At 48.0% G+C, this 20,215-nt stretch overlaps 1 protein-coding gene across 2 annotated transcripts in view; it reads left to right on the top strand.

Moving 5' to 3' along the window:
* BRAF (B-Raf proto-oncogene, serine/threonine kinase) overlaps window positions 1-20,215 on the top strand; it is a 603,403-nt gene that overhangs the window by 555,661 nt on the left and 27,527 nt on the right. For both annotated transcript variants that reach the window (XM_069227907.1, XM_069227906.1), the window contains exons 17-18: window positions 1,338-1,472; window positions 19,963-20,116. In XM_069227907.1, the coding sequence (XP_069084008.1) occupies window positions 1,338-1,472; window positions 19,963-20,116 (289 nt within the window). The remainder of the gene's footprint in view (window positions 1-1,337; window positions 1,473-19,962; window positions 20,117-20,215) is intronic.

The raw sequence follows: 20,215 nt of genomic DNA, 5'->3' as shown, positions 1-20,215 counted from the left end.
CGAGTCACTTACCTTTGGTACTTTAACTGCAGATTTCTCACTGCCTTCCCAACTCTGTTTTGTGGAGTGGATTCCTGAGCATCATAAGGTTCCAAGTTAGCTTTTGACACTTTGTCATCTCCAATTTTTTTCATAGTACTTCTCTTCTGATGACGTGGATGTATGTCAGCGTTTATCTGAGTAGTAAGATACCAAGTTACAAACCCTTCAGTAAAATTCATTTACCAGTCATTCTCTGCATCTGAGGCCAACAAAAATGTTGATGGATGCATTTACGAGTCAAGCGATGGTGCCTATATGCAACTCACTTTCATCATGTTCAAAAGCGGGACAAAGTGGTGATGAAGGCTGGTGGTGCCACCTCAAAGAGTGCAGAAACTGTTGCAGAATGTTTTGCTGATCCAGTTTGTGCGCTTGGGGTTATGGTGATTCACCATGTTTCTGCATTTAAAGTGTACACCAGGAGAGCATTATCAAAAGTAAGTAGGTTGTTATTTTCTCTGCAGTATCTTACAAGTCTTTATACCATCCATCCTGGTTGATTTTTCTCTTCCTTTCATCTTTTTTTTCCTTTCAGGTTTCCCGCTTCCATGAAAGCTGAGCTTGCTACTCTTTTATAATGTTATGATTAAATGTAAAGATCTCATGATGGAGAAGATATACATCACACTATTAACAATGATTGCATTCGTTATCCGTCCAGGGTATCCTCATTATACAACCGTTTTAATGTCATGTTGCTTCCATCACTAGATCTTCAAAATTAACTGAGGGATCAAAGGTCACTGTGACCGCTGCTCATTTCATTCATTATTTCCTGAACTAGAAAAGTAACCAGTTTGGTTACTGCTGACTGTGCAGTGTCAATTTAAGGTTTAATTTGGGTCTCTCTGAAATAGAGAAACCATGCTAGGACAAAGACGTGATACATAAATATTTATTCTTATAATGTTCATGGATCCGAGATAGACCATTTCATCGTTCATACATTCATTAACGATTACCAAAACCGAGAACTTGGATTAAAGCAATGTTTCCATATGTTGTTGCAGGTTGGTAACTGTTGTCACAGGATTATTTACTGGCAGTATGCTTTTAAAAAGAGAAATCAGTAGCTTCCATTGTAGATAATCTCTTGTCCAAATGAATATCTGGGTCTCACCTTGAACATGATAAAGTGAAATGATCTTTCATCCTCAAAACTCCTCTTTAGAGGAGCACTTCTGGGCACCTAACTGCAACGTGTTGCATCGGTCACTAGGTCTCTCTGATAGAATGAATTTGGTTTTCTTTATTGTTCAGTTTCTCATATCTTATCCTTTATTTCCACCCCAAAGATAATTTTCATGGTGGGCCGAGGATACCTTTCTCCTGACCTCAGCAAAATTCGGAGTAATTGTCCGAAAGCGATGAAAAGGTTAATGGCAGACTGTTTAAAGAAGAAAAGAGATGAGCGACCACTCTTTCCACAGGTATGGACTCTGTAACAGCAGCAGGCTGGAGGCTTGTCTACCTTATTACCTGTAAAATGACGGAAAGGAATAGTAGTGCCTGGCGCCGTATCAAGTGTGGTTTAGATTGCAGCCATATGGGGAGGTTCCTTCCCAGTGGTACCCCTTGTCGCAGATGAAATCCATCATTTTTTAGCACTTCACCCAGGCAGAGCTATCATGACACCAACTGCAGATCTGTCAGATATCGCTGCTTGAAATCGTGTGTTTCTTCATAAACTTACCACCGATGCCAATAATGTTATTAAATGTTTGTCACGTGACAGAGCTCACATTTGGTGCAAGTCAGACTGCTAACCCAATGTCTTTCACTCTGTTTATCTCGCTGTTTGTGTGTTACTTCCCATCTCCTCGGGCTTAGGTCTTGCCTGTTTGTTGTTTATGTAAAATAATAAAACATATTTTCAGAACAGTGTTATGCAGAAAGCTGATGTTCATTTTCTGCCTGCCTAGTTTCTATGTACGTTATTAGGGCTCAGTTCATAAAGTATTGTCCTATAACCTTTGTTAACTAATGCACCCAAAACATTAGGAAGAGTGAGACAAAGTTCTTTATGACATTTCTTTTTATTTTGAACATACCTTTATTTGAAACAGCAACATACCATGCTATTGCCTAAAAGGTTGCTCATTAGTAAAGCAGAAATATAAGTAGGCACAGATCAAATTTGCTTGACAACACTTACTATCTCACCAAGTCCACAATTCCAGGAAGGGATTGAAAAAGTTAGTGTCTGTAGCACATGATGAAATTGTTGCAGATGTTCTATGATGACAGCTCATTAGCACCGCAGATCTTGACATATGAACTCAGTGGCTCAAGAGAGATGACAGAGTCTGAACAGGTTACTCGGAATTTGCTCTTATTTGTCATAGTTCAAGATTGTTAGCTCCTCAATCACCTTTACATTCTAGACCACTGCTGCACCAAGGGGACATGCAGTGATTCCCAGTGGTAATAATAACCATTGCTGCTAGTAAGCAGCATTTACGAGGTTTAGTTCTAGAGAACCCCAAACATTTAACACATCGCAGATGGATGCTCCCAATGGCAATAACATCAGGTCCCGTTGGGGAAAAAGATCATAAGTATCAGATTGAAGCTCTGTCTTGTAAGTTTGAATAACAGAGCATGCTTATTGGATGTAGACCATATCATCATGACCATTGCAACAGCACCAGCATTTCAAAGAAGCCTCAGGAAGCATTCTTGACAGTCTGTTGGGTGTAACTTTCCCCCTATAAAGAACATGGTAGGTACTCACTCTGCTCAAGCAAGAGGATGATGCGCTGGCCATGCGTATGTAGGGGTTTCCTTATCTAGCTCTAAACCTCATCAACGCATGGAAGGGTGGGGTGGAGAGAAGGCCTGTGATTGGGAATGAGAGTGTGCCTACAATTCATGGCTTTGGCACAAGCATTAAGGTTCTACGTTTTTCAGTCCATTTTGAGGTTGGCTGTTCCCTGTCATGTGTTCAATTTCCACATTGTGCCTGACCTTCAGACTCGGGATTCCCATGTCTTCTTGCTCATATATATGCACTTGCACTTCATATTTGCCAGGTGCTTCTAGGTGGCTCAAAAGAAAGGTGGCTAATATGTTAGCGTCATCAAAGGGCCTGGTGGTCGTGGTCCATAAAGGATCTGCTTTTGTCAAAGGTAGTAGTGGGCACTGATATAGGGGCTTAAAGATGCTCACCAGTTCATGGAGATGCCTATTTGTTTGGGTGAAGGGCTGTGATTGGCAATTTTAGATCTGTATCCAAGGCTACGGCATTGGGGCTAAGAACCTGATGCATTGTATTATTACAAACGTTCTGTGTGACAGAGTGCGGTGTATGTCAGAGCTGGGGATGCAGAGCGCGGTTTCAGGTCTCTCTTGGAGCACTCTGATCCTATTCCAGAGGCTGCCATCCCATCACCATGCTGCCCTTCTTTGTAAAGAGCTGCATTCTGATAGGCTGCACTCTCCTGCAACAGGATGCGGAGACCAGAATCCATCCGATAGGATGACTGATCAAAAAAGCTGTACTGAGCACAATGGAAAACTGGGAATCATTCACATGGACATCAACAGCATCAGGAACAGGATGTGAAAATACCAACACAATCCTCTTCTCTTATGGTATCGTGAGCCGCTTACAGAGCAATTGTTTTTCACATCTGACTGCTAAGAAGACGTTTGAGCAGTGGATTTAATGCATTTATCTATTAAATATTCATTCACTCCTTGCTTCCAGCCACCAAAGTTTACCACATTGGACACTGGCTCAGCCCACTTCAGTTTATGTGGTCCGCTTCCGAGTTCCAGAATTGTGCTTGTGCACACTCTGCACACCGGTCATAAAAAAGTCCCTTCAGTGTTAGGACCTGTAGGATGGTGTGTGTTTTTTTTTTTTAAATAAACTTTTGCCTAATCCTGGAGCTGTGCTAGTGTTCTGCCCAGGTACTGCTACCAATCCCTCGCTTCTGCCTGCTGTGCACCACACTCCACACTGGTACTATTAGTTTTCACTGCAGCAGTTATGCTATCGATTGTTCCATTTAAGGGGCATGCAAAGCAATTTCAACAGCTATGGAGAAACTAAGAGGACATGCTTTTTAGTCGTATTTGGAGTCCAGGCATATGGTTCAAGGGCACAGTCTAGGTTTATTGGTCTGCACCTTTTTTCCTCATGTTTTTTTGCCTTTATTATTGCCTTACAGCAGAGGTAGAGTCATATAAAGAGCGTTGCAGTACAAGGCTAACATCACCTGGTAGATATTTAACAGGTGATCTACAGCAGCAGTATATTGAGAAGAACAAAGAAAGCAGTCATCGTTGCAGTGTGACTTATGTAGTACATACAGCTTAGCCATCCTGAGCAACATAAACCGGGAATGTTATCCAGGGACCTCTATGTATGTGGGTCTGACCGTAGCCTGGTAGTTGTCAACGGTCTTGATTGGAGATAGGCCCGTAGTAGTTCCCAGATATCAGGTGGTTGAAGCTCTGCATAATTGCCAGCTCGTCCATGTGAAAGGGCTGCGTCAGTCCGCCAATCCTTAGCCTTGGATCCAGCAGCGGGCCATTTGTGTTTTTTAGCCAGAACGAACAAAACTCCCATCACCGTTCTGGTGGACTGGAGAGGTGCCTTTCATGTCCCAGTAATGCAATTAAGGACGTATGTTCCATAGAAGATTTAACTATCTCTTCGGCGATGCTGAAGCCATCCTCCCAGTAAATCCTAACAGGAGGGCACTCCCAGGCCAGATGGAAAAGCACAGCAGGGTCACATGGACATCTAGTACATTTTTTTTCCTGGATCTAGCCTGTGTAGGTATTGCAGGGAGCATTATCATCTATGGAGGTATGTGAAGTGAAGGAGCTAGTGTGTGTAATTGATGAATATCAGTTTGCTTTGGCCACAGCAGTATTTTCAGGTTTCCAGGGTGATATTGCAGCCAATAACTAGCCCCCATTTGTCCAGGACTCTGATTTTTATATGTCCCTGTATAGTATACACTTTGTACAGCGTAGAGACCCAAACTTGCTGTTCTGGTTTCAGTTCGGTAAAAGCGGAGGAACACCAGAGATTCATCGGGGAAGGCTGGCCATGTAGTCATTGCCACTTGATGGAGGCCTATGTAGTCAAATGTATCTAGAGGTGTAAGAGTCTGATCTCCCTTAAATTGATAGTGTGACAAACAAACTGCTGCCCAACTGATAGCAGTCCAGCATTCCTCAGTCTGAGTGTCACACTTTTATCCAAAGTCGGGGGTCGTGAGGGGTTATTCAGGAGAGGAATATGTGTTGACTAGGGTTGCATAAGTCCGGCTGCAGTACCCAGGTGCCAGAGCAACCAAAGTGAGCAATGACCCCCGTGATCTGTACTTAACTGTTCTTTTTTTCCATTGCCGTTTTTATATTCCCTTATTGTTGTAGTCTCACCATGTGCAGCTGTTGCTATCCTTTGCAGGCAGTATTTTATCCTATACTTTCCCATGTATTTCAGGTTCTTTCATCGAAAGTTTTTTTTTTGTCTATTTCAGTCTTATACTTTGGATTAACTGCTTTCCTCTTTATTCCATGTTTGGCCTACCTGTGGAAAACAGCTGTTTCCTCTTGCTTTTTGATTGACTGTATATCCTTACATAACTAGCATAAGGGGGCTGGTTTCTCTTTGCGGCGGTACATATCGTTTGTTTGTCTGATGCATACTTCTAAATGCAGATTCTTGTCCTTTTGAGTATCCTCAAAAGCCAGACTATATCTGAAAAAGCTGCAACATTTCTCCTGCACCAGGAGGTGCGACTTTGCCCTGTATCAAAGTCGGGTACTTTGGGACATTACATTACGTTACCGGAGACATATATGGTTACCCTGTCATCAACTCCCTTTTTCTTGCACCTTCGATGAAGATCTGGAGCAGCTGTCTATGGAGCATTTGCCACCTAATTAGTACTTTTGCTGTGTTAGGCACAATATCCCCGCCCAAAAAAGTTTTTCTAATCCTGTTGTTCCTGCCATGGACAGCTGTCCATATTGGCCCCTCACAATTTCTGGCTGTATTGCTTGAACCCTAAGCATGATTTTAAATTGTGTGAACAGCGTAGCCTCCTCCACTACAAAGCTGTGAAAGAGGAAGACAAAGTTCTACATGGTGTGACAGATGCCAGGCCCTGCTTTGGTCTCAATCCAGGTCCTCACCTTCACCTAAATTGTCCAAAGACAGGCTAGGAAGTACAAGCACGCCACACTAGAGAGTCCTCAATATATATATACAGCAACTAGTCCGCTCTAGTGGTAGGTCACTGTGCGGTTACCCATCTCGGGTAGCCAAATCTTCCATTGAACCAGAGTTAGTAGAGATCACCCCAACTTCAGATCTAGCTTTGGCCCAAGTGCCAACTCCAGTGACAATGCCATCCCTTCTGGCATTTCCGGTGCCCCATTCACACACCCTGTGAACAATATGCCATCCACCAAGCCATATTTGTATAGCCCCATCTCCCACTGTGGCTCTTTCTGTGCCATGGAACCAGGTAGGCCCCCATCTGGACAAATTCTGAGAGCAACTGGCCCTCAGAACGCCCTGTTGATTTGATCCAGCACATCCCTGTGGGAGGGGGGCTCAGTATAGGGTGTATACCTATAGCTGATGCACACTGCACTGAGTCCAGGCAAACTTTAGTTGAGGTTGATAATCAATTGCAAATACCACAAAGTTAGTCAGTGATTCACACATACGAAAGAACAACACCAAATGTTAGAAAAACAAAGTAGTATTTATTAAAACACAGGCACTAAACTAACTTTGGTATATCTCCTAACCCGAGATATGATCACACAAAAATATACTTCAAAACAGGTAGGCAAAAGCATTGAATAACATGGGCTCGTATGGGGGTACCAAACCATATACTAAAAAAATGGGTTAAGAACAAAGAACCAGACAAGACTTTTACTCAAGAATCCTTAGAACTGGGGAAGTACTACGATAGCAAAGGTAAGTAGCAGTAATTCCCCAGGAACCTGTTTGCAGAGGTGTCCGTAGGATAACATGGGATAGTCACGGTTGGAAAAAGTTTGCAGAAGGACCCTTCCTGGAGGACCCTGAGGAAACCTGTTGGAGCAAAGAAGGTTCAAGAGTGCCCCCACCCGTGTAAAGCCGGAGAAGTGGTGTACCCACTCCAGGGAGCCCAGGTGCGTGGGGTGAAGTTGTGTCGGCACCTCCCATTGAAGTCAATGGTGTCTCCACTGTCTAGTTGCTGCAGTGACCCGTGGACCAGATTGGTGGAACACAGGTGTGGATTCTGGACAAGTAGCACATGAGGATAGATGGGACAGAGTCCAAACCACCCAGGGTCTCCCTGGGGGGTGCAGGAAGACAGTGGCCACCCTTCTTGTTGTTACTTGTATGTTGTACGTTCATCGTGAAGGGGCAGCTGCAGCGTCCCGGCGATGCAGAAGGATCCCAAGAATCATCCTCGAGCAGTCCCACTCTGGTCCTCAAATTGCAAAGGGGTCAGTGACCAGCAGGGTCACCAACAAGCCTTGGCAAATTCAAGACAAAGTATGCCCGAAGAGTTGCAGAAATGGGGACAAACAAGGGCCAAGGGACTCAACCTTTGCAGGTAAATCAGTGCCAACCCTCAGCAAGGAGAAGAGCCAGCAGGAATCGAAGGAGACTCCAGGAGGACCCTCTGGCAGCAGGCACAGGGAGTTGTGAGGAGTCCTCAGCAGCATATTGAAGATGGATGCCCATATTGCAGGACTTGCACAGAGGACGTTGGTCTTCGAGCCGTGTGATGCTGGACACCAGGGCTTCTTGGAGCAAGGAGGTCTTCGGGCTGAAGAGTGAACAAGCCTTGGCAAAGTGCACTGGAGTTCTGTTTCAGCAGCTTCAACGAGGGACCACCACCTTCCGAGTTGCATAGAAGACAGATCAGACCTCTGGAGAGCCACAGAACCACAACCTGTGTTGCAGAGTCCTGAACAGTCCCTGGACAGAAGGATCCACAAACCAGTCGTCGACGTTGAGGTGCCTGCAGATGCAGGGTAGGGACTCCTTCACTCCGAGGGAGATTCCTTCCAGATGTCCTTAGTGCAGACAGAGTCCTTGCGACTCTGGAGATTGCATTGCTACGAAAGATGTAGAATCCTTGCAGTACCCGGAGACAAAGTTGCAGTAGGAGCCCTCCTACCAGTCTTGTCTTGGTTCCTAGTGAAGTCCAGCAGCAGAATCCGGTGTCCAGGTCACAAAAGTATCTTGAAGAAGAATATTGTAGACAAATCTAGGGTCCCACCCTCAGGGGAGCCCTTAAGTAACCCAGTCATTAGAGGATCCCCCAGTTGTGCCTGTGCAGCTTTACGGGTTCTAGCTGCCAGCCCATGATTCTGCTGACCACAGACACTGTTCTGTCCTCCTGCTGGTGAGCCTGACTCAGGCCAGAGAAGCAGAACAAAGGATTTCCTGCAAGGGAGAGGTGTGACCACTTCCCCCTATGTATTAGGTGTCTGAGGGCTGGGGTCTCTGAACGCCACCAGACTGCTTTGAAGATCACATTTGGTGCCTTCCTTGCATAATCGGGTTTGCACCAGTTCAGGAAACCCCGGTTCCCGCTCTGGTGTGAAACTACACAAAGGACAGGGGAGTGACCACCCCCCTGTCTAGCTCCTTCCCTAAAGAGGTGCACAGGCCGCTACCAGGTGCCGATGTGATTCTGCCATCTTGGAAACAAGATGGGCAGAGAGCCCTGGGATCTTCTGACTGGATGGGCCATGAAGATGACGACCCTGAGGCCCTCTGAAATTTTGGTCTCTTCAGAGAGTGACTAACCCCCTTTTAGGGCTACTTACGGGCTCCCCCAGGGGTGGGTCCTCAGATTTGTCGAACAAGACTCTCCAAGAAACTCTCTTCAAGACAGTTTCTGCTCCTGGCCTCTGGAACCACTGCAGGTCTGCTTTGGAACCAAAACACATCTGCTTCTGGTGGGAAGGCTTTCATTACTACATTATTTCTCCAAATCCTGCATGAATTCTGCAACATCCAAGGCTGTGCATCCTTCAGGGTCACAAAGACTCTGTTTACACCTTGAAACACAAAGGAAGTGAAGGAGTCAATCCCCTGCATCCACAGGCACCTCAAGACAACATCAACCGGCTGGTGGGGTCTGCTGTCCCATGGACATCCAGCGACTCTGCAGCATAGGTGGTGAGTCTGCGGCCTCCTCTGCGTTCTGCTTGTCTTCCAACCAGCTTGGGAGACCATGGGCCCCTGTTCCTGCCACTGGACTGGAACCCCTGTGAACCGTGACTGTTGCACTTCCCAAGGCTTGTTGACCCTGCAACTCCTGCAACGTGGGACTTCTGTTTGGTTGTGCTGGTGCAACCTCCTTGTGACTCCCTGTGCCCATCACCTGTGGGCCACTCGTGGGGACTTCAATGACTTCTGCTGGCCTTCCTGCGTACCGAAGGCCAGCCTTGACACCCCCTCCTGGACCTTGCTGGTCCCCAAAACTTTCTAAATTCTTCTTCACCTCTTTTTTGCATTTGCCAGTGTTTGTTGGTGACCTGGCTGGTCACTGACCCTCGTGCAATCTGGCGGTCATCGAGGGACAACTCCTGGGATCTTCTGCAGTTCCTGGACCCCGCAGCTTGACTTCTTCTTTCACCAACTTGCAGGAACTTTCCTTCAGGAGGGTGGTCATTGCCACGTTCACCACCCGGGCACCTCTAAGGGTGCTGGACTCTGTCCCCTTCCTTTGCAGGTCCTCCACATTGGGAATCCTTCCCTAGATTCCACAGGTCGTGACAGCAGCTAGACAATTAGAGGCTTCGACTGACTTCAGAGAGAGTCCCTTCTCCCCTCTGCATCCGGGTCCCTGGTGCAAGTATTCCTGCCTTCTGGTATCCTGGGGTAGGGACACTCTCCATCCATCCTTTTGTCCACTGGTTTCCTCATGGTCCACTGGGAAGGGTCCTGAATTCCACAAACTCCAACCACTACTTCCTGTGTTAGCATATGGGGCAACTGGGTGGGTAACTGCCTTACACCTGGTTCCTGAGAACGCTTACTGTACTTACCTCTGGTGTTTCTAACTGCCCCCTGCCCGTAGCTAACGACTCCACTTACCTTGATTGGGGTCACCATTTCACATTTCACTTTTTTAGTCTATGGTTTGGCCCTCCTATAGGTCCCTGTGTATTTCTATGCTATTTCTGATGGTTATTTTTGTGTACATATCTCCAAAGGGAGATATACAAATGCTAGCCTAGTAGTAGTGTTGTAATAAAGCATTCTTTATTTTTGCAACACTTGTGTGGTTCTTTCTTGTGAGTGAGTTACTGTCTGACTACTGTGGTATTGCAAGTGCTTTACATTCATTCTGGATAAGCTTTAGCTGCTCGCCTCAGCTACCCCTAGAGAGCTTTTGCTATCTGGACACCTATTCACTAAGGATTGCCTCGGCTCAGTATAGGGTGCCCATAAACTGAGGCAGCATCCTACACTTGACAGAGGTACTGCAACCAGGATCTTCCACCTCAGACCCCCTGCTCCCATTCAACAATGCCCTCACTGATGTCCTACTGGTTACGTGGTCCAAACCCAGGACAGGGGCTCCTAAAAACAGGACAATTGCCTGCCTGCAACACCTCACCTGTGAGAGTGTGGTGGTACAGGTCTCCACCTCCCATTCCTTACCGTTTCCTAGATAGGGACTCCAAAAAGTTGGACTAGTTTGGGAAGTAGATGTTTTCTTCCGCCAGCCTTGCATGGGGTCCATGAACACTACTTGCCTTTTGAACCGTTATTACCACACACTGTGGGATACGGTTGCGCAGGGGCTGCCACAGGTCACGGAGGAGTCCCGGGCTGTACTCTCTCAGGCTGTTGTCAATAGAAGGGATGTAGCAAGTTCACAATTCGTTTTTGGGCTTGACACGACCGACTCTCAAATTAGAGCAGTTTCTACAACAGTGGCCCTGAGGCGCCACTGACTGAGGATGTCTGGCTTTTCATGGGATGTCCAGTCTTCTTTGATGGACATGCTGCTGGATGTCGCCTGTCTTTTCAGAGAAAAGGAAGAGTTGGCGCTTGAGCGCTTCAAGGATTCTCAGGCTGTGGCCAGGTCCTTGGGCCTCCCCGTGGGCATTTGTCCTCCTCAGGCTGCCTTTCGCCCCTTTCATGACTATTGAAGGGGTCTCCAACTGTGCCAGTACCCAGCCAGCAACCATACCGCGCATGCTGCCCAGCCTCTGCATGGCCAAGAGCTCCGGACCCATCATCCTTGTGCATCAGGTGGCCAGCAATGTGATCAGGTGTTGACCACCTGCCCCCCCCCCACCCACCCCTGACAGACCTCCTTGTCACAACACCTCCCAACCTCTAAGCCCTCCTAATCTGCCTCCCTCCCACCAAAGACTGGTTATCAGCAGGATTCACCATCACCTGCCCCATTGGCAATCCATCACTTCGGACAGGTGGGTTTTGCCTAATGTGAAGGTGCTACTACTACCCTTTCGAGACTACCCCTCAATCTATGCCACCATACTACGATTGGATGACAGAGCATCATTTCTCCCTTCTCCACAAGGAAGTTAAGGCTTTATTGGCCAAGGGAGCCATAGAGCGGGTTACTGTGCCAAAAGCTGGCTGTGGTTGCTATTCCTGCTACTTTCTGTTCCCTAAAAAGGACATGGGTCCTAGACGTTCGATCCCTCAATCTCTTCCTCAAGAAGGATAAGTTCAAGATGCTCACTTTAGCCTGACCCAGGAGACTGGATGGTAGCGTTGGATTTCCATGACTCTTATTTTCACATCCCCAGCATGCCTGCCCCCAGATGTTACTTGCGGTTCACAGTAGGCCACAAGCACTTTCAGTTCACCGTGCTTCCCTTTGGCCTTACCAGCACTCCTCAGGTGTTCACGACCATGCTTGCTGTGGTTGCAGCTCATCTGCAGAGATCAGGGGTTTTAGTCTTCCCCTATCTCGGCATATGGCATATGCGTGCTCTGCAGTGGGACCTGAAGTTCCAGTGGGCACACAATCAGGGGACTCTCTCCGACATGGTCCAGATCTTGGAGGGAACTGCGAAAGATCAGCAGTGGTGGTTAACGAACCGCGATTGGGCCAGAGGCAGATCCCTCTCCCTTCCCCAACCAGATCTGACAGTAGTGACAGATGCGTCACTCCTGGGATGGGGCCGCCATCTGGGAGAGGTGGAGATCAGAGGCATCTGGCCTCTGCCACAAACAGGACTCCACATCAACATGCTGGAGCTCCATGTGATCTGGCTGGCATTGAAAGCCTTTCTTTTCACTTTCAAGGGTGTTGATGGACAGCACCACCGCCATGTGGTAGTGCAACAAGTAGGGCTGGGTGGGGCTGTGGGCCTTTAGTCAAGAGGAGCTGCGCCTCCGGATGTGGCTGGACCAGCAGGACATATCACTGGTGGTTCAACATCTGGCGGACTCTCTGAACTCCAGAGCGGATTAACTCAGCCAAAAATGTCTAGTGGATCATATCCAAAGGTGGAGCAAGGTCTCTTTTAGCAGTGGGAAGAGCCTTGGTTAGATCTGTTCGCCTCTGCAGAGAACTTGAAATGTCAGCAGTTTTGTGCATTGAAGTTTCCAAGGCAGAAATCTCTCTGAGGTGCTATTCGTCTTGAGTGGATTTCTGGCCTCCTGGAGGCCTTTCCACCCATACCACTCCTGTCTTGAGTTATCAAGATGGGCTAATGTAATTCTGGTGGCTCCCGACTAGGCGCTGAGAGTCTGGTATCTTGAACTGCTGAGCATGTTCATCGATCTTCGCATCAGAGTGTCCCTTTGGGAGGATCTTCTGTTGCCTCAACAGGGGAAGGTTCTGCACCCAAACTTGTACACACTCCGCCTTCTTGTGTGGAGATTGAACAGTGGCAGTTGACAGCCTTTGACCTTCCTCCCAAAGTCTGTAACATTATCTTGGCAGCCAACCGTCCCTCCACCAAAATGGTATACACCTGTCGTTGGAAGACATTTGTGGCATGGTGCACATCTCTAGGGTCCTTTTGTTCCTATTGTCCCTTGTCCAGCAGGACTCAGCTCTAGGCATGCTTAAGGGATATTTGCCTGCAATTTGTGCTTTTTTTGCAGTTGTCTGATTAACCTTATTTGTTTAAGTCTCCTATTGTACATAGGTTTCTCATAGGGATTACACATCTTTTTCCTCCGTCCCGATTCATTATGCCCAATGGGATCTGAATTTGGTTCTAACTTTTCTTAAATGGGCTCCTTTTAAGCCTCTCCTCAGTTGTCCTCTCAGGCTTCTCACTTTGAAAACAACCTTCCTTGTGGCAATTCCATCTGCCTGCAGAGTGAGTGAGCTCCAGCCATTGTCATCTAAGCCGCCCTACCTTTCCATCTTTACGGTCAAAGTGGTGCTTCACACTTGGGCCTCTTTTCGGACAAAAGTTGTCAGACCCTTTCATGTAGTCCAGTCTATCATCTTGCCTACTTTTTGTGCACCCCTTCATCCCTCTAAAGAAGAGGAGAGACTGAACCCAAAAAGAGAGCTGGTGTTCTACCGTGATCATACAAAAGAGTTCCAGGTGGATGACCTCTTTGTTGGGTATGTGGGTGCGAAGAAAGGTCGGGCAGTGCAGAAGCAACCATCTCTAGATGGATTGTACTCTGCATTAAGCTCTACTATGCGCTGGCCAAAAAACAACCTCAAGGGTTTGCACACTCACTTTACCCAAACTAAAGCTGTGACCACTGCATTAGTAGACGGAGTTCCAGTCCTGGCCATCTGCCAGTCAGCCGCATGGGTATCTCTGCGCACTTTTACCGAACACTGCTTCCTGGAGAGGCAGGTCCGTAGGGACAGACAATTTGCCCGTTCACTCCTGAAGGACTTTATAGTTTGAACTTGAATCGCAGACCCACCTCTGGGGATGGTATTGCTTGGGTATCTATTCAAAGGTAAGGAATCTGCATCTGGAAGTCTATCAGATGGACAGGTTACTTACCTTCGATAACGCCTTATCTGTTGGAGACTTTAGAAAGTTGACATTTTCTTGCCTTAGCCATTTAGTGCCTGTAACCTGTTTCTGGTCACATGATAGGAGGAAGCTGACAGTTGAGAGTTGTGTATTGTTCCTAGGCAGCCTCACACAATGGGGAATTTAGCTATGCCTGGATGGGCCTTGTAGGAAGTTGGCTCTGTATATACTATATCAAAATGAGATATAGTATGCACAGAGTCCAGCGGTTCCCCAGAGGCTTAAGAGTCTGAAGTAGATAATATTAATGCTCTCTTTTGTGGTAGTGCGGTCGAGCGGTGAGGCTTATCAAAGGGTAATGCAAAGCATTTGTTGTACACACAGAGACAATAGAAGAAGCACACACTCAATGGCTAACTGCAGGCCAATTGTTTTTATATAGCAAAAAAATGTTTTGTTACTTTATATCTTTGAGCCATACCCTTGCGCGTCGGTAGGTGGCGTTGGTCAACTCCACTGGCATCGTTGGCATTGTAGTTGCTGTGACGACGTCGGGAGTAGTACATAGACACCGCCTCAGCGCAGTGACGTCAGTTCTTTTCTTTCCGCGCCACGTGCTGATCTGGAGAGAGCTACCATGGTCTCTTTTTGTTGAGTTTTTTTGGTGAGTTTTTTGTGCTTCGAGATGTCCCCAAAGACCGGTTTCAAGCCGTGTGAGGACTGTCTCCGCATGATGTCTGTGATGGATCTGCATCGGTTCTGTTTGTGGTGCTTGGAGGGCGACCGCGACCCACAATCGTGCCATGAGTGCTGGGCCATGCACCCGAAGTCCTTAAGGGAGCGGTCCCTCAAGCTCATGGCAGCCCAATGCTCAATTCCGCGTAGGTCCCGGTCATACTCGAGAGGAAGGTCTTGAGACTGTTCACGGAGCCACCACCACTCTTCTTCCTCCAAGTCTTCAAGCACAGGTAAGAAGAAGAAGAAGTCGAAGCGGTCCTGTCGCCCTTCGACTTCACCCCGTTGCTCGGCTGATGCAACGCAGGAGGAGCGTCGACGCTCAAGGCCCCTGTCTTCGGAGCCTGCTTCTGGGTCTGCTTCGCGCTTCCCTGAATTTCTGGGAGCCGGAGCGACCCCTGCCCAATTAAAGGAGTTTTATGAGGCCATGCGCCTCATTTTTGGGCTGACCGACCCCGATAGGGCGCCTTCAGGACCAAGGGGTTCGGACGAGGGGCCTTTGGGTACCACACCGGCGGCTTCAACTCCGGCCACTGAGTGCCACTAAGACCTTCCCCGGCTCGGGTTCGATTATCGACGCTCCCGACGTCGGTAGTACCCACCATCGACGTCGACCCGATCCTCATCCCCAACGACTAGGAGTCAGTATGGTGTCCGCCGACTCCGCCTCGGTCTTTGATGGGGCCTACTCACCCCAGGTCAGATTTGGACCCTTTCCCTTATGGATACGAGTTCGGGGAAGAATTGGAGGGGTCCCTGGACCCTTATGAAAACCAGGATGACCCATCTTTGGACTGGGCACAGGAATTGGGTGAGATCAGTGGACTGGACAGTTCTCCAGACGCTGGCATGCTGTCTCCTCCTACCGTGACTACAGCGGAAGGAGCGACTTATGCTATGGTGGTCAGTAGGGCAGCCGAGGTCGTTGAGCTATGTACTGTAGAGGTCAGGTCCAATCTCCTGATGGAGGTGCTTCAGCCAGGGGCTTCCACATCTGAGCCCCTTTTGCCATTCAATGAAGCCCTCGCCGAAGTCCTTTTGGGTACTTGGTCCTAACCCAACACAGGGGCTCCTGTGAACAGGACTATCGCACGCCACCATCAGCCCGCCCCGAACAACCTTAAATTCCTGTCCCAACACTCCACGCCTGAGAATCTTGTCATCCAGGCTTCCTCTTCCTCGGGCGCATTCCCTTCCGCACTCCCGGATAGGAAATCAAAAAGGCTGGAACAATTTGGGAAGAAGATGTTTTCTTCCTCTAGTCTCGTGCTGCGGTCCGTGAACACTGCATGTCTTTTGGGCCACCATACCCACTCTCTGTGAGATACGGTCGCGTAAGTTCTGCCACAGATACCGCAGGAGGCCCGTGCTATCGTCTCCTAAGCTGTCAGCGATGGGAGAGATGCGGCAAAGTTCACAATCCGATGTGGGCTGGACACAAACGACTTGAGACGCCACGCCTGGTTGCGTACTTCTGGTTTTTCGGGGGATATCCAACAATCTCTAATGGACATGCCCTTTGATGGCTCCCGTCTCTTTGGAGACAAGGCAGACTCTGCCTTGGAGAGACTCTGGCTCAGTCCCTTGGCCTTTCCGCTGCCCCTCGCACCCAACAGTCTGCCTTTTGCCCCTTTCGTGGCCACCTAATGGGCTCCCTGACGCGTACCCCACACAGCTACCGTACCACTCATGATGTTCAGCCACTGTGTGGCCGGGGATGTGGAATCCCACATGTAGCTTGGGACAGGGAACCAGAGGTCTGCCCAGTCTACCCCTGCCGCAGCCCCAAAAACCCTCCTAGACCGTTCCCTCACTCCGATCCAGTTGGCGGCAGGATTCACCATCACCTGCCCCACTCGAAATCCATCACTACGGACAGGTGGGTTTTGCAGATCGTTCGAAAGGGCTATTCCCTCCCTTTCAAATCTGCTCCACCAGCCATGCCTCCGTTAAACAGCCAACTTCCGGAGGATCATTTGGCACTTCTCCACCAGGAAGTCACAGCTCTCTTGGCCAAGGGAGCCATAGCTTCTCTGTGTGCCAAGTAGGTAATGGTTGTTATTCCTGCTACTTTCTGGTGCTGAAAAAGGACAAGGGCTTACGTTCTATCCTAGACCTTCGGGACCTCAACTACTTCCTTATGAAGGATAAATTCAAAATGCTCACCCTGGCTCGGATCCTGTCTGCCTGACCCAGGAGACTGGATGGTACCATTGAACTTGCAGGGCGCTTATTTCCATATTCCCATCCTGACTGCCCACAGACGTTACCTGCGATTCGCGGTAGGTCACAAGCACTATCAGTTTACCGTGCTCTCCTTTGGCCTTACCAGCACCCCGCAGGTATTCACGAAAGTGATGGTGTTGGTTGCAGCTCATTTGCGCAGGTTAGGGGTGTCAGTCTTTCCCTACCTTGACAACTGGCTGTTGAAGGCAGACTCGCCCCCGAAAGTCATCTCCACCTTCAGACAATGGTCAGTCTCCTGCACACCCTGGGGTTCACTATCAATTTGCCGAAGTCACAACTGACTCCCTCTCAGACGCTCTCTTTCCTCTGAGCTGTTCTGGGCACAGTGCAGTTTCGGGCTTATCATCCCAAAGAGCGAGCCCAAGATATTTAGGCTATGATTCTGAGCTTTCAGCCTCTGTCTTGGGTTTCGGTGAGACTGACTCTGAGGCTGCTGGGCCTTATGGCTTCCTGCATCCTGCTAGTAGCACATGCCAGATGGCATATGTGGGCTCTGCAGTGGGACTTGAAGTTCCAGTGGGCGCAGCATCAGGGGAATCTCTCCGACATGGTCCAGATCTCAGAGGGGACTGCGAAAGACCTGTAGTGGTGGCTTTCGTATCCACATTGGGTCCAAGGCAGATGCCTCTCCCTTCCCCAGCCAGATCTATCCATAGTGACAGATGCATAGCTTCTGTGTTGGGGCAGCCACATAAGAGAGGCAGAGATTAGAGACATCTGGTCCCCGGTGGAGTCTGGGCTCCATAGCAATCTTCTGGCGCTCTGGGTGATCAGGCTTGCGTTGAAAGCATTTCTTCCCTCTCTCAATGGGAAAGTAGTGCAGGTGTTCACGGACAGTACTACCGCCATGTGGTACTGCAACAAACAGGGCAGAGTAGAGTCCTGGGCCCTTTGTCAGGAGGCACTTCGCCTCTGGACATGGCTGGAACATCAGGGCATTACCCTGGTGTTTCAACATCTGGCAGGTTCTCTGAACGCCAGAGCAGGCAAACTCAGCCGTTGATGCATGGTCGATCACGGATGGCGTCTCCATCCGGAGGTGGCGCAAAGTCTCTTTCAGCAGTGGGGAGAGCCTTAGTTAAATCTGTTCGCCTCCACAAAGTACGCGCAATGTCAGCTGTTTTGTGTGTAGGAGTTTCCAAGACGGCACTCGCTCGGGGACGCTTTTCGTCTCGAGTGGAACTCCGGCTTCCTATGCGCTTTTCCGCCTATACCACTTCTGCCCAGAGTTCTCAAGAAGATCAGGAACGACTGGGCCCAAGTCTTCCTGGTGGCTCCGGACTGGGCACGGAGAGTATGGTATCAAGATCTATTGAACGTGGCCACTGATCCTCCACTCAAACTGCCTCTTCGGGCAGATCTTCTGTCGCAGCAACAGTGGACAGTTTTCCACCGAACCCATCCAATCTCCGCCTTCATGCGTGGAGATTGAGCGGCGACAGTTGATGACTTTTGATCTTCCACCCGAAGTCTGCAATGTTTCTATTCTATGGGCTGTTTTTCCACCAGGAAGGAGCATATTATCATGCACAGAACAATTCATCTGAAGATAGTCTACGTTTGCACAGTTTTACCCTTCTTTCCTCCAGAAAACCCACCATATTGATGATTGCCCACTCAAGGGTTCAAAGTACAATCAGTATAGAAACTCGATCCTCTTTTAGAGTCTAATCACTAGGGTTTATCTTCCTTCTTAGAAATGCTAGGTGCAGCAAAGTGCTTGTCCTGGACTTCTGACATGGGCCTACCTGGACTTCAGTGCACAGCTTAAAAAAGCACTACTGCCTTTACAGTCAGATATGTCAAAAGGGACATTTTACCTGCTGGGTCCTGTAGGACTTTTTGATGTGAGCCAGTTCATAGATCCACCACTTTGGGAGGTAGTGCTCTGGTATCTATACACAAAGTAAGGAATCTGTGGTTAGAAGGTCCTATCAGATTAACAAGATACTTACCTTTCAAAATTATCTTTCTGGTGGTTAGTCTGTCTAATCACTTATTCCTCACCAACCCTCCCACATCCCTGTTCTGTGTGCCGGACTTTTCCATCTAAAAAGTCCCAACTTAAATATCTATACACTAGTCTTACCAATTTGCTGATGAGCTCTACATCTGATAGCACAGACAATCTTGAAAGCAAGTGACGTCAGCATGCATGGGAGGCTCTTATATTCAGCTCCACTAATCACAACTGAAATAGAACATCAGTGCTGAGCCGCACAACACCACCTAGCACTGCGAGGGCGAACTACTCTAAAGGTTTCTGGTTCCATTCGATGCCTAGGGATTATTCACAAGATGAGGAATCTGCAGTTAGAGTATCCACTCAAAGGATCACTCCCAAGGATAAGTAACTTGCTCTTCTGTTGGATACACTTATCTACATACCAACAGATTCCTCACCAGTCCTGCCTGCCCCCCGTTCGAAGAAGCTGTCCCGTGACTTTTAATAATAATGTCCCAAGTTAGTTTTGGTGCACTGCAAGTTCTTTAAAATCGTCAGCCTGTTCTCTGCCTCTAAATGTGTGAATGCATTGACCTTGCCCTGGTGGGATCCCTGAGGGTCTGTAATGTCATATCTGGATGGAAGTGAAGCCAAGGCACCACCTTCTAGTGCAGGAGACTTAGTTTAACTTACCAGATCCAGTCTGGTGCCTGAACGAGATTTCCGGAGGTGAGAGATATGCAGGTAGATATAGTATACACCAGAAAGAGTATTACTAAAGGTAAGTACATTGTTAGATAGATCAGTCCAATCTGCTTATTGCTATTTCGTATTGTTTTTTTCGCAGTTGACCCATCGATCCCATATTGTCTTTACTCACATTTTCACATGTACTCTTGAGCTGTTGCCTATGCTTCAGGTCCTTAAACAAATTGCTCTTTTAAGTCTATGTCATCTGCTAAGAGGTTGTACCGTATGTTCATCCTGTTTTAAAAAAAAATACTTTCATCATGTGCACAATCTTGTGTTAACTATTTCTTTTCTGTCTTTTTCAGCTTCTTGCCTCCATTGAGCTCTTGGCCCGGTCATTGCCAAAAATTCACCGGAGTGCATCTGAGCCATCTTTGAACCGTGCCGGATTCCAAACAGAAGATTTTAGTCTGTACACTTGTGCATCTCCAAAAACACCTATCCAAGCAGGTGGATATGGTGGGTTTCCAGTACACTGACATTATACATGCATGTGTTGGTTGTAAATACCACTCCAAAAACTCTCCCTTTCTAGTTCTGTGAAGTCAGATTAATGGG

This window comes from Pleurodeles waltl, chromosome 4_1 (assembly GCF_031143425.1).
Source record: "Pleurodeles waltl isolate 20211129_DDA chromosome 4_1, aPleWal1.hap1.20221129, whole genome shotgun sequence".
Classification (NCBI taxonomy): domain Eukaryota; kingdom Metazoa; phylum Chordata; class Amphibia; order Caudata; family Salamandridae; genus Pleurodeles; species Pleurodeles waltl.
The sequence above is the reverse complement of the archived record's forward strand: the minus strand, read 5'-3'. Positions and strand labels throughout refer to the sequence as shown.